A 15,795-nucleotide genomic window follows, 5' to 3' on the forward strand; every position below is an offset into this window, starting at 1 on the left:
TTTCTACATTATGAGTGCCTTCTTGAAACAATTGCTATATTGATACTAGTTTCTGTGGTGTCACGTGTACTTTCACAAATAATGAAACAAAAATGTTCCTGCCAAATAAGGAATTGGTAATTTCATCAGATTTAAGTTACATTTAAATATGAAATTATGTTTTTTGTGTTGCCGGTAAAAACCCTCCCTTAGCCTATCAACTGAAGGCAATAATACTAACATGGAACCATTTCTGTACAAACTGTTTTATCACCTGCATCAACAATGGAAGGAAGGAACGGAGATAAGGTTTGTAGATTGTTTGCTTCTTAGTTGTATGATATATTCTTAATTTCTTTTACTAGCTTGCTTGCGCTACAATTTTTTTTTTAAACTCTGTAAATTATGCAGCAGTTAATGGATATGTGGCAATGGTGCATATTTGTATTTATGCGGAAAATGTTGCAGCCAAACAGTTTTATAGTTCCAGTGGCCCTGCTCTTTGAATTAAACACGACATAGGATGGGCAAAATACCTCTCCTGGTGCTGGTGGCGCATTGGCAATTGCATCAATAGGCATAAGCCCTTTTTAGTTCGTGCGTGCAAGCGCTTTGACCTGTTGCAAGTCTTGTGGGCTTTTCACCACGCTCACCTCACACTCATCACTTTCACACATTCCTGGGCTTGCCTTTCAAAAATCTTTTGTTATAATTGGTTGGTGCTTTACGTTAGTTTCTCGTTGGGGCGGTTTTGTTATTGTATTGCAGACTGCCCGTTACATGGATAATTGCACTATTGTCAATACGTTTGACTGCAAGCAAACTTTCTCCTTTGAGCTCATGCTCATGACATAGCGCCTTGAATCGGCTCACTTATTTCCACAGTTTTACTTTTCATTTTCAATTTAAGTGGCAAAAAAGTCCAGTTAGGAATTTACGATGCTAATAGCTCTAACTCGAACAAATGCGAGACCAATTCAATTGCAAATGGTTGTTTCTAATGCTAAGAGGACTAGGTTGTCTGAAATATAACAATTACATATGCAAAAGCAGGCACCAGATAGTTAAATCACAACATGAAATAACAAACATTATCTGGCATTTGCATACCTTACGACTGCCACTAGTGTGGCATATTGACACATTAACTGTCCAGTTTGAAAATAGATGGACTAGTAGGTTTTGTTGCAGTGATATATGGAGAGTGTAGTGAGGTACGTAAGGTTCTGACAACTTATTCATGTTGCTGCTAATCTAGTGCTGTTGGCATGCATGCTTATGTATAACATATCAGAAAATTGCTTGATAACTCACCGTACAACTGGTACACCCCTCTTTGGTGAGTTCTCACCTAGAGGGTGTATTATCTTGTTTGTTTGCATTCTTGTTCACTAGCTCATTGTCTGATCAGGTCAGAAAATTCAGAAGGAAGTTTTTAGAACATTGTGCATAGCAAGATGGTTTTTTGTTTACATACCTGGGTGGGGACTGAAATCCATAGTTTGCTGACTTGGACTAGAAAGAGTGACCTCCAAGTCACGTTTTGTTCAAACATTCTACTTTGAGTTGTAGCAGTGTGATGGATTGGAGATTTCATGAAGTACAGTGAGTCCAGAATTTTTTGCTAGAGGAATGTTTGTCCTGTTCCATGCAGAACGTATTGTGTTATCAATAATAATTTGAACGTATCCAGCGTGACACTTTATGCCAGCACAAGCTTCCTAATGGGCATGGTGCTGTGATCCAGTTATTGCAAGTTTAAAGTCGCCTGTTTCATACGTTTTGCACGTGTTGGTATTTGTTTATGAGGGATATCCGTCCTCCTAAGTATATACCTTTCACAAAGTCAAGCTAGGATAGAGCATCAGCCCTGCTGTTGCCTAATGCATATATCCATATTAATACTTAATGCATATTTGCTGAGAATTTTACTACAACCCTTATTTATGGACCCACAGTGAGATGTGCATCAGCGATAAAGGGGGTCATTCTGACCCTGGCGGTCTATGACCGCCAGGGTCGCGGATGACTGAAGCACCGCCAACAGGCTGGCGGTGCTTCAAAGGCCATTCTGACCGCGGCGGTAAAGCCGTGGTCGGAAAACCGGGTCCGGCGGTTTCCCGCCGGATTTCCCCCGGCTGGCCAAATCCGCCGTGCAGCGATGCAAGCAGCGCTGCCCAGGGGATTCTGACCCCCTTCCCGCCAGCTTGTTTCTGGCGGTTTTTGCCACCAGGAACAGGCTGGCGGGAACAGGTGTCCTGGGGCCCCTGGGGGCCCCTGCACTGCCCATGCCACTGGCATGGGCAGTGCAGGGGCCCCCTAACAGGGCCCCAGCCTGCTTTTCACTGTCTGCTTAGCAGACAGTGAAAAGCGCGACGGGTGCAACTGCACCCGTCGCACACCTGCAACACCGCCGGCTCCATTCGGAGCTGGCTTCAATGTTGCAGGCCGCCTTCCCGCTGGGCCGGCGGGCGCTAACAATGTTAGCACCCGCCGGCCCAGCGGGAAGGTCGGAATGCGGGAAGCGGTATTTTGGCCGCGTGGCGGCCAAATGGCGCTTCCCGTCTGGCGGGCGGCGACCGCCGGAGTTAGAATGAGGGCCAAAGTCTATTATTTTTGTTGGGCCTTCTAATAAGGGGTGTTTTTCAAAAATCTGCAGACCAGGGCTGGATATTTTGTGACAGTGGAAATTTTCCACTTTGGGGGATTTCAATTGTGCTTGGGTTGAGTTGAATATGATTGGAAGTTGTCCAGTCTTTCAACATAAAAAGCCAGTCAGGTTGTTATTAAGGTTCTTGAACTTGAGAGTAATCTGTGTGTCATCAGATGTAACAAGATGGACTGATGGGTTGAATTAATTGAGGTAGAAGATTGATAGATGTTAAAGGGAAGGGAAAGGATGATCCCTGGGGTGCCACACATACCAAAGTGTAGAGCTCCAATGTGAATAGAGATGAAGAGATGAGCTGGGTACGGTTTAACAAGAAGGAGGAAATCCAATTCTAACATTTCTTTGGTTGACTGGATATTTTGCAGCTTGGTCAGCAGCGTTGACTTGTGGACCTTATTGAATTGATCAGAAAGGTATTTTAGGATTAATGCAGCTACCCAATATGTTTCTGTCTCTGGTCTTTGTCCACCCATTGTGGAGACTAGTATAGATTCTGCATCTGCGGGATGAGGGAAACACAGTTGTATTTTCAGTGAAATAATGAATTTTGATGTATGCTGCCTTTTCTAATATTTAGCCAAAAATGGCTCCTATTTGTTTGCTTGTCAACATAGTAATTTGCATACCCCGACACTCTACTTGAATGTTCATTTGTCAAACTGCTTCTAAATAAACTTTAGAAGCAGTTTGATAAATGAGTGGTGTGCCAGGGTATCAAACTGCTTCTAAAGAAACTTTAGAAACAGTTTGATAAATGAACATTCCAGTAGTGTGCCAGGGTACCCGTGATAAGCAGGGTATTGATTATCATTAGCACAGCATTTGCAACACATTTGATAGATTCGCTTTCCTTGAAAATTGCTGGGGACATGGTTTGTTGGTGATTCATATCGTTTTTATGTGTGATACAAGTTCTTTAAAAGATTGATCTGATAAGGGGAAGAAGGTACTGACAATGCTGCTTTTGGTTGTTTGGGTATGTGTTTCTTGTTGGTAGTGCCTATTATTTCTTCTTACATTTCAGCTGAGAAGGGGGTCTGGATATTTGACCTTTCCTGTGAAATGAGAGGCCAAAGCATTGTAGATCACTTGAGATAGAACCAATACGTAGAGCTCTGCTGTCCTGAGGTAGGGGTTTCCTCTATGTATTCAAGTGCTCTGTTGGAGGCTTTAAGTGTTTCAAGCTACCTGGTGAGCTATTACACAAATGTGGAGTGAGCCGACAGTGGATTCTTTTTCCATAGGCTATATCATTAAAGACTATTGACAGGCATTCACTGAACTTAAGAATTATTGATGAACCTAAAAGTCACAGGAAGAGGTTTTGAGATTATCAGTAGAGTTTTCTGGATGTCCAGTTTCAACTTCATCCTGTTACACTATTAAAGTTTTGGGGGTGGTTGCCATCTAGTGTTGTGATACTTTGTACACCACTGGCAAGATAGAAGCTGTATGTAATGAGTAAAGATTCAAAAGTGCTTATGTTGCCAATGTTGTTGAAGACTGCATCAGGTGTGTCAAAGCGTTCTCTCTGTGGTATTGTTTTGTGCACTCTAAGGGATCATTTATCAGCCAGCCAGGTTGCAGTTATCTTATGAAAGTCTGGACTCATCTCCTTGATTAAGTAATATATGCAACATCTATTTTTTTTCTACAGATCTTGCATTCTTGAGCATGCATTTATAGTCATTTATTCTTAATGTGAAGCACTTCCTGTGCTTACTATACCTAGTTGATCTAGCTATTCTGGATATGATGCCCGTTGGATTCCAAGGGAAACACAACGCCTTCAAGATTTATTGCACATCAAATAAACTTTTACTTGGTTGATTGGGGATATGATTGATCCCCTTTTATAAGCACTTAGGTATGATTTTTAATAAATTAACTTGGAAAATACAACTAGGCACATTACAAACCAGGGCAAAAACTAATGCACAAGGGCTAAAAAAAACTAAATGGATTGTGGTGGGCTGCCTTCTTATCCTAAACCATTCAGGCATACTCTTGATTTCTTGGGGGAGGTTGCCATCTGAAGTTGTGATGCTTTGGACAATAATGTTGCTAGTGTTGGTAAAGTGGATTACAACATACTCCCAGTGGTATTGACATTATTTTATTCCACTGTAGGGGATCAGCTAACAGCTAGCTAGGTTACAGTTATCAATAGAAAATCTAGACTATTCTCCTTGATTTTGTAATTCATGCAACATATGTATTTAGTTACAGGACTTGCATTCATGAGGATGCATTTATGGTCTTTTGTTCTTAATGTGAAGCTGATTGGGCTTACAGTTCCCTGGTGAGTGACGGCAAAGAGGAAAGAAAGTTTACCTGGATTAGAAGGGCACAATAATTTGCCACTCATTGTCATGCCTTTAAACTGTGGCCTGCTTGTAAAATAAATTAACTTTAAGCTCCTCTTCAACAGTGCTCTAAAAATAAAAACACTAACATCAGAACTGTTTCCACCTCCCTGTAAAATACTAAATGCTAACAGGTCCCAAGGATGAAATGTACTACCTCACATGTTATTTTTCATATGTTGAATTTCAAATGTATCTGCTGATGTCAGGATAACATTTTATTTCCCATTTGGGGGTCTCTATCTGCATGAGCAACACAGACCCTGTATATTCAAACGACATGCTATTTTTGACTTTACAATATTAGGCTGACAGGACTTATCCAAGACTTAAGAACTCCCTTTTGTCAGTGTCTATTTCATCAAAATCTCATAACTAAAAGCTTAATTTCTGGGCTAGGACCACAAAAAAAGACACCTCTGAAAAAGAGAAACTGCAAATACATCCTCGATGTGGCATTTGAAATGTTAACTGGTTTGCTGCAAAGTTTCAGACCTTCAGTAGTTGGTGAAAAACAAGAAATTGTGACAGCTCATTAAAGAAATTGGACCTAAATGGGTCGACACCGAAATGCATCCATAGGCACATCATTCAGCTCCTGGATCTTTCATGATGCTTTGGATATTGCTGAATCTGATTTACAGTCTTCAACAGGTTGTCAATAGTCATCAAATTAGAAATCTGAATTGGAAAATATACAAGCAACAGCACTCAGCCTAGTCAATATTATTATTCAACTGCCTTAAGCAAGACACACCCCGGGTTACATCATTATTAAATATAATGGCTACATAATAAAATACTACGTTGTTTTATGTTATGCGAACTGTTTTAACGTATTTAATTCAGTCACACATCTTATTTGTGGAATACCGCTACTCATTGCAGAGATTTACAATCATTCACAAAACTCTCATACCTGTACGTTCCCATGTTTCCAGAAAATATGCATTGGCATATATTTGCAGTGTCTCTGTGCGGGTCGTGAAGAGTTCACACTTTCAGTATGCAAAGAAGTATGAAAATTGGTACCTTCTGTAATAATTGTTTCTAAACATGGGATTCTGTTCCCATAGCAAATTTTCTCTTTCTACAGCCATCAAGAAAAACACAGTACGCATATAGTCTATCACCCTTTCTGCAGCACACATGGGTTTGTTAGGAGTGTGGATAAGTGGGAAAAAGTATTTCAATTATTAAATCCCACATTCTCACGAACATCATAGCAAATAGGGCCCTGTTTGACTTTGTGGTCATGTACAGTCTCAAGCATGCAGGAGCTGTCAGGTGGTGTGAGGCATAAAGTAAGCAAATCAATTTCCAATCTATGGTTTACCAGACACATGTAAAGCTATTAGGCTTTGAAGGTTTTAGTGCTAAAATATTCTACAAGATAGCAGCTTTGAAAAAGATAGTTTTGAGATGCATCTTTTTAACAGATTTCCTGCAGAGGTCTCTAGAATTTAACTGAATAACTATCATTTCAGGATTAAGGTTTACATTTAAAAAAAATATAAAGTGTACAGTACATTAGCATTACAATTTATAATTATTAAACTCTTGTATGTTGAACACTGAAATATTTTTCACCGTTATATTTTCATGACCGTTTTTCTGTTTATAAAATGCCTATTTATGTTTGTGAGTGTATTTATAATTCTAGGTCTATCATTTGTTTTCAGGTTTCCAGAGCTGGCAGCATCTGTGAAGAATATACATGCCACTTAGTATTTAAGCAGGATTTTTTTTATTTACTGACAAGAGGAACGTATTAACAGTTTTGCAGAACTACAGTAAGTTTTGTAAAATAATTTTTCCATTTACTTCCCAACTTATCAATGCAATTATAATGCAGCTTGGAAAAAAACAAAATGCGTTTTATAACAGATAGACAAATGGAAATAATTCATAACTTTCTAAACATTATATTCTTGAACAAAGTGCAAATAATCAGTGCCTAGAAATAACAATAGGAGCACTCAAAGACATCTATTGATAACTTAAATCAGTGTTTACTTTAATGACCTGTGCTGTTATTGACATAAAAATAAACACAATGAATGAGCCTGAATAGCTTGTTGTCAACAAAAACAATTAAAAACATTGTTTAATAATGGCTATGGTCCTAAACCAACCTAAATTCAAACAACTGTCACCGTTTCAATATTAACATTAAAACCAATATGTCCACTGTACAAAAGCTCGGTACTACTAAAAACTGCAGAAAAACTGATAAACTAGGTCCATGTGTTTCCCACCATTCAAATGCCACTTTAGGAGTTCTAGTGGCAAGAAAAAAATAACATGGAATAGTAAGCAGTCATCTAATCAATGAAATGTTTATGTCACTGAGAGTGCTTACATGATTTAGATATCATAATGTAGTGCAGCGTACCAGCATATCTGTTTTGGAAATAGATTGTCCACAGAAGCTTTGGAATGTGAATATTTCCATGCATTTCTTTTCATAATATGCCAAAGAACTTCAGAAATTCAGCAAATATAATCTAGCTTTGTTTAGCCAATGTCTCGGGATCAAGATCTAAATGATACAACGGTCTGTTATGCATGCGTCACATATTGTTTCATTTGAAATGCTGACACACTGGCAGAAAACAAAAGCAAAACTAATTGCCAAAAACAGAAAAGCTCACATTAATAACCAAAGTTTTAACAACTAAATATAGTTTACCCAAATGAAATTAGTTGTTTTCTGAAATATGCCATTACATTTTAATACAATGCAGTACAGCCTTATAACAAATATGCCACATGATAATAAATCACTAAACAATGGTCAGAGAGGTATTATTTTTCATTTGGTTCAGAGTACATCAAAGGTTTAACACAATTCAGAAAGCATAAAATTAGAAGGAACTGTTAAATATTTCTCAAAATATTTGTTTTTAACCAAGTATTTTAGGGAATTATTTAAATATGCTGTTTTTTGGGGGATTTACTTAGTTTGGCAGCCCGTATTTGTATTTCAGTTCTGTTGACATAGCCATATAGCATGAAAATAGGACTTAGAAGTACCTTCATCTTTCAATTTATTTACATACTTTGGTAGAGAACTACTTACAGTTTTGACAAACTACTTATATATTGAAAATCCCAGAGTCAAAGGGACACAGTAGCCACCTTCATCACAAATTGGACTAGTATCCATAACTGACATAAAACATACAGGACCTGATTCACAATGGGCTTCCGCGCTAGTGAGAATTCTCATTGCAGAGATTCCGCCCCAAGTACGGGATTCCCTCACAACTGCAGGGTTTCTGCCACGAGTGCAGAGGCCCTTTGTGAATCTGGCCCACAGGTCATAATGCAACACTAGGTAACTCCATTTTCTAGGTAGCCTTCTTCCACCTCCAAATGTTCTTCAATTGTAGATCATCCTTTTGCTGAAAGCTGGGATATGCTGACATCCTGACAGACTGGGAGAGATTCTTGATTAAAAAAAAAATTGTGTGTTACTGTTCTGACAAATTTAAGGGCGTTTGTTACACTTGATTTATGTTGGTGCACCCTGTACAAGTGGAAACAGTGAGTAATGATGCATAGAATGCTGCTGCTTTGATACTGAGATTTCGGCACAACATTGCTAACTAGCTCCATAAATGTCAGAATGCAAGCAATTGCAGAAGCACAGTAAATGCCACTTGAAATTCACAGTAAATGGTGTATTTTGTTCGAAAAGTATTTTGCCTTGCCATTTCTCTTTTTTTTTCTATCATAAACATGCATAGTCCATTCATGCGTAAGCTTATTATCCTCTTGCTATTAGAAGAAAGATCACTAGTGCTGGTAATCAACAAATCAGTACATTAAAAGAGTACACCCAAATGAGGGGGACAACTCTCTTACATTTGCAATTGCAAACAATAGTGCAAATAATTTCTAAAGGATTATGTTAATGTCCGCAATGGTTTTGTGTCATAGTGCTTCAAATGTGTACCACCTGGAAGTACTGGTGAGTAGATTGGATATTCTAATTTATATAGTCCCAGAATGTACAATTTCTATAATACTAAGTTTCTAGCAAACTCATTTCTTCGTAGAATGGATTACATATTGTCACCTGGGCTATAATATGATACCACAAATACGTTCACTACATGGTTGTGCATGTTCTAAAAGAGAAACCCGAGTGTATTTGCTGCAGTTAAAGTACCCACATTGTTAGGACTTAATTATGTGATAATTCAATCAAATAAACAATGATTACAGATACACAAGTTCAGACGGACATGATATTGAGAAGCAATAAAATAATGTGAGTTTGAATTGTGAATTATTTGTATAGTATCCTATAGTAAGAAAAAGGAATATTATTGAAGATGATATGATCATAAGGACTCCATTTTGTCAAAGGCACACAAAATAATGCCTATAACGTGCAGGCGGAACTGCAAATTATTACTGTGACCTTAACAATGAGCTAAAATGGTATATATAATTAAAACGTACACCAGCTAAAAATGTAATGTCTCCAAAGTGCATAATTACAATACATAAAACAAAGGTTTCAGCCTTTCAGTTAGACCATCTTTGGCAGTTATAAGTTATTGATTTGGTTACTGTACAAAAAATATGAAAACGAATAGCATGCACAAATGGAGTTGGTAACTGGTGAATTACACAGGTGAACCTGGTTACCACTTAATGCTAGAGCTACCTCTGGCTTGTCTTCTAGAATCCCTAGCTCAATCTATGTTCATCTGGGTTCCAGGGGTCATGAAACAGTGGCAAGAATATAAATTAAACATGCTACTCCGGACCCATTTACTTTTTGTAGTTTCCATGTCTTGTTTTACCACTAGTCCCTTTTAGCATCAGACACTGAGGCTGTTAACAGGCCACTAATGGGAAACATAGTAAAAATCTGTAATTTCATTCGGGAACAAAATATCCATGATGTTAGTTCCCCTTCTTCTGGCATTTTGGTCATTCAACAGCTATGCAAATAATTAGCTACAATTATTACACACCTGGCAACTTGAAATTATGCTTGAAAAGATCAACTGTAATGTACGTTTGCATAAGCAAAATAAAACAAATGATAAATTTGAACTTTCTTCTTGTAAATATATATAGGCATTTGACTTTTTGAAACAACCCCCACTTTCTGAAGGGTATTTTTACTTCAATATTCATAAACATATACAAGTGTTTTTTATGGCAAAATATGCATCTCTCATAACCAAAATAAATATGTGCATTTGGGCATAAACACCCATCACTCCAAACATCTGTTCTATGCTATGTTTATATGTCTACATGTATTTATATCAAATAGTAAAAATAAATTATTATTTTACAAAATAGCTTTTCATTTGTTTAGAAATTATGCTCAGTTACACCTTTACAACTGAACAATTTAACAGCAGTTAATTGGAATAATACAAAGTGAGCGTTAACACAGGAATACAACACATAAGTATCAAGCAGTGTCCTAACACAAATATAGAGGATAACTTCTTCTCTAACATGACATTTTCATATCTGTGCAAGGCATGCCCTTGCATTTTATAAAGAAATAAGGATTTAACAGAAAAAACCTATGGCACCGTTTGCTATTTCTTATTAAAATCATAATTAACATGATGGCAGTTCCTTTCAAAACAGTCTGCATGCATCAATTCCAGTGTCATTGATGCAGTTTACTACCAGTTGATCTATGCTACGTTAGATGCAAACACAAAGTGCTTACTAAATACTTAGGGCCTAATTACAATGTTGGCGATCAGACCGCCGGACAGCCAATATGGAGGTGGGGAAGTGGCCGCCAAGCCGGTGGCATCCTCACCTCTGTATTATGAACTCCCCGTGGGGCCGGCCAGCGTTCAGTTTGGTGGCAATGGCTTTCACTTTCAGGGAGAGCCAAGGCCAATTCCGCCGCACTGTGTGCACCGGCAGCACACTTGGAATGCTCACCGTCCGCCATGGCACAACTTGCACTGCTGTCAACTCGTCAGGATCCATGATCCTAGTGGTGGCGGCAGTGTGCTGGCGGCCCGACCACCAGCTTCATAATGTGGCAGTCGGACCGCCAAGGTTGTGGCGGTCCGACCGCCACCATGCGTACAGCGGTCTATGGACCACCGTACTCATAATGAGGGGCTTAATCTGTGTAATCAAAATTGTTTCATTGGACTTTTCACACACATATGTAGCTGTAGCAGCATTTATGCTAACAATATTTTGTGTATATGCAGTGCAGTTTGAGCTACACCAAATGATATTAATTGCCCAACCATTTTCTTTTGCAATTTCTGGTTTCAGAGTGAATCTTTTCTCCAGTTTGGAAAGTCTGTCCTCTGTTGTTGTATTCGCAGTAGCATGTCCTCATTAAAGAAAGCTGATTTAATTACACAATTACACTTTTAGATTCTACATGTCTCTCTACACTATCCAAAGTATTAAAAAATTATACCATTAATGAAAATACGGGAATACCAAATACTGCATTTTATTCTCCTCTCTCATATTTACTACCTAAACTACCTATTTTTATGAAGTCAACTAAGGCACCAAATAGACGCAGGAGTAGCAACATGATCTAAAATACAACAATAGTTTAAGAAGAATGCCTACAATTTAAGATGCAAACCTGCCAAAATTAAAATATGCTGTGTAAAACCAATCAACCACTACACCATAACAGAGGTGCTCTTGCAAAGGTCTAAATGAAAATGGACACTTACCAAAGAAATGTGGATATTAGTAGCCCCTCAAACCCCCAATAATCATCCAGTGTTCATTGGTGACATGCCAGAGTTAGTAACAATAATTCCAAAGGACTCTAGCTTTCTGAAAAAATATTTTCATTTGAAAATGTTTTACTCATCTACTTTTGAAGTTCTGTCTAGAGATTTGCTTTACTATGGTTCTCACAAAATTACTTTAAACCCATAGATCTCCTGCGAGGCATAGATACTGGACATGTAACTAAAGCACATACTTTAAGAGCAAACAAGGTCAACACTAAGGAATGCCATCAATTTAATATTGGTAGAAATATGAGAATTCATCAATGCAAGTGGAGCGCACATTGAAACCTGTTAGATTATTTAAAAATATTTTCTTGCATTAAAAAAAAAAATAAAAAAAAAAATTCAAGGCACAAATGTACATATCCCTGTTATGACTCTCCTGTTGCCATTTCTTCCAGTTTAAAAAGCTGAAACTTTATTGCAACTCCAAACACTGAGTGAGGGAAAAGTATCATGCATTAGCTCGAAATACATTTTCTTGTGCTTATTTGGACACAATGGTCACATCAATGTCTTTATTGATCATGTGAAAAAAAAGTAACTTTGTCAATATCCAGTTCCGGGAGGATCATTATGCCGTAGACCACCATCCAGAGGAAGATAAAAAAGTAAAAGAAATCTATGGTGTGGTGCCTCCTCAGCTGGTAGTTGTAGTTTGGAATGGCACTTACTGATATCAGGCCCTCTTGTAACAACCTGTAAAACAGAAAGAGATCTAGATATGAACATCAGTTTTGCGTGGTGCACAAAGCATGAACTTGCATGTCGATAGATGTTGTGGACCATCAGCACTTTCACTGCTTTGGAACAGGATACTGTTAAAATTATCGGCAATGGCTCAGAGAAATTTTCTTCATTAGAAAATGTATATTTTCTAATAGATTGCAAACACATGTAAATGATCAAGAAAGACAGTGGTACTGAGGTTGTTGCATGCATGTCTAGGAAAAAAAAAAAACATGCTTTGCTCACTAGAGAGTATTAGTAAACACTGCAGCACTTGCTCACGAAACTAGGCAGGCACAGAGCATTCACTAGATTTCAGCTCTGCCTCCAGCTCCATTGCCAGGTCAAGAAAGAGCGAATACCAAGATTACCAAAATATGTTATTTTACCAAGTGATTCTGTCTGGTAGACCTCCTTGTTCCCCCTGGACAGTCTAGCCTAGCACTCACAACTATGTGTGGTTGCTGCCACATGGCTGCCTTCGGTTTACCCTTACCAACAGCATGAAAAGAGAAGGGTTCCCATAAAGGAAATCTGCCATGTCAAAAATGGTCGGGTGGTAGCTCACCAACGTCCACTTCTACACAACATAAACGGGTAGCAACTTTAATACATAGTTTAGAAGTAGTGGGAGGTTGAGGGTGGAGGTGGACACACCAGTTCTATATATTAAGCAGGGCAACTCCCCTTAAATATCTAAAGTGCTTTTTAGCAGCAGCTGTGGTGGAGGAATGTTTAGTCCTCGAATGTTTAGCCCTCTGCCTGTCAATGTCTTAATAGAGGCCTATGTTATTTACAACCAGTGAAGATGCATACCAATTAATTAAACAAATGTAATAAATCAACATTTAAAATGTGCACAAAACTTTTGTTACTCATATTTAGTCCTCTTTAGAGCCTATTCCTGCCGTATTTCCATAATAGACCCACAAACCGAAGCATGAGTGATATTGTTCTACTGAAACAAGGGTGAGGGTCATGATGGTCAAGTTAAAATGTGTGAAAAAATATCATTTGTTTGTGGACTGGAGCAGTAAGGATAGAAAAGGTGAAAAGGATAGGTCTCATTGTGCTCTTATTTTCATATTCTCTTCACCGCACATCACTTTTTTAGCGGCCAATACTACTTGATATACATTTTAAGGCATCCATGTCCTAAGTTCAGGGCTTTTTATAACACACAACGCATCAACATATTTACTAAAGTATATTGTGCAAAATGTGATATTTTAACAAATTCCAGAAAACCATATAGGCACACATTGTCCAGTGTATAGCGATCTTAAATCTTCTCTGTAATTCCATGCTCAAAAGTAACCTAATATGTTAACAATATATACACACAATAAATAAACCTAAAGTAACCATTACTCTGAGCGAAAATAGTACAACCTAGTGTCTAGCAGTTCACTCTGTAAATAGTTCCAATAAAATCGTACAGGTAGCAGCATTTGAGAGCAAACAGATGTATCCATGAAAACCACCATTTGAATCAAGCATTAGCCTTTTAAATATATAGATGGAATCAAACTACTGAACAAACTGTTTTCAAACAATTAGAATCATATCTAATTTGCAGGGATACTAATCTTTGTAGCATAGCACAATGAATAAGCCACTAAGGGCCAGATGTACAAAACCATTTTTCCATAGACACAGAATGAGCAAAACCCTTTGATACATCTAGCCCTAAGTTGTGTACCTGAGCCATAAGCATTCTCCAGCCATGTTTTTTAAATGTTATACAGGGTCCACGATTAACTGGGTTTTCGCAGAGAGATGGGCACATTTTATTGAAGCTAATGCAGTCTTTGAATGAAGCCTACAGGCAGCAATGTAAAGTGTAGTTAAAAATAGCTACAGCATCTGGAGGACAGTGTTTTTGTAAAAAGAGGTTATTTAAAATTGTCAGGTGAGATAAATGCTTAGTTTTCGGCCCATGTCAATTTTCTGCTATAAAAGCAGCTACATATTTGTTCTAAACAAACTGCTATCTGCTAAAATGTTCTGTTAGTAGAAACATCACCACCCAATAACCTTTAGAACTTATCAAAGCAGTGACCCCTGCACAGGGTTGTAGCAATACCTCTTAGAGGAGGGGGATGTATGGCTGAAAAGACCGGGACAATACTAAGGACCTTATTACGGCTTTGGCAGCCTTTTCGGAAGACCGCCGAGGTGGCGGCCGCCAAAAGACCTCCATGTTGGCAGTCATCCTACCGCCGTATTAAGAGTCACACGCTGGAGACTGCCACTAAACAGCCACAGATCCAACACTGCCAGGACACAGGTGGGCGTGAAAGATTACGACCCACAAATCAGCACAGCAGTACTACCATGACGGAAAACCATTGGCGGTGTGAACTGCTGTGCACTAAAACTCACCTCAGACAGAATACAACACCACATTGGCCAGTTAGAAAACCCCACACCTGACACACATACACACAACAGACACACCTACCCACTGCACTATAAAACACACCCCCACACAACCCACAACCCTTTGCTACTAAAACGACAATTGCATACAACGAGAGCAGGCAAAAATCGACACCGACCACGTTTACACTTTAGGCACACATACACATCTCACTCAGCACACACCATAAAACTGCACAAACAACACAATACACACATAAGGAATACACACAAACACCACAACCCACCCTCACATACAAATAAACACCCCAACCCCACCAAGCCCTCTACACTGCACTCTTGCACACACAACATCCACCCCCACCCACAGGACAACCACCACCATGTCCAGCCAAAAGCACCCATGCTTTACAGACAATGAGTTGAGGGTGATGGTTGATTAAATTGTCAGAGTAGAGCCACAACTGTTTGGAGCACAGGTCCAGCAAACCTCAATTTCCAGGAAAATTGAGTTTTGGCAGAGATTTGTTCACAAGGTCAACTCAGTAGGCAACCATCCACGCACAAGGGAGGACATCAGGAAGAGGTGGAATGACCTACAGGGAAAGGTGCGTTCCATCACATCACAACACCAGATTGCCATGCAGAAGACTGGCGGTGGGCCTCCACCTCCTTCCCCCATAGAGTCCACACCGTGGGAGGAGAAGGTCTTGAACATCCTGCACTCAGAGTGCCTTACTGGAATACCTGGAGGACTGGACTCTGGTAAGTAGCTACCACTCCGTTGAACATATTCATCCTGTCCATCATGCTTCCACACCACCCAAACAATCCCTAATTCACTCTATCTCCCACTACACCTCCCACCTGATGCCCCTCTCCTGCATGCCAC

At 39.0% G+C, this 15,795-nt stretch overlaps 1 protein-coding gene across 3 annotated transcripts in view; it reads right to left on the bottom strand.

Moving 5' to 3' along the window:
• Positions 1 to 6,746: 6,746 nt before the first annotated feature.
• CLMN (calmin) overlaps positions 6,747 to 15,795 on the bottom strand; it is a 520,511-nt gene continuing 511,462 nt past the window's right edge. For all 3 annotated transcript variants that reach the window (XM_069208248.1, XM_069208250.1, XM_069208249.1), the window contains one exon: positions 6,747 to 12,491. In XM_069208248.1, coding sequence (XP_069064349.1) covers positions 12,311 to 12,491 — 181 coding nt within the window. In that variant the 3' untranslated portion in view covers positions 6,747 to 12,310. The remainder of the gene's footprint in view (positions 12,492 to 15,795) is intronic.

The sequence above is a fragment of the Pleurodeles waltl genome, chromosome 9 (assembly GCF_031143425.1).
Source record: "Pleurodeles waltl isolate 20211129_DDA chromosome 9, aPleWal1.hap1.20221129, whole genome shotgun sequence".
In the NCBI taxonomy this organism is placed as follows: Eukaryota; Metazoa; Chordata; class Amphibia; order Caudata; family Salamandridae; genus Pleurodeles; species Pleurodeles waltl.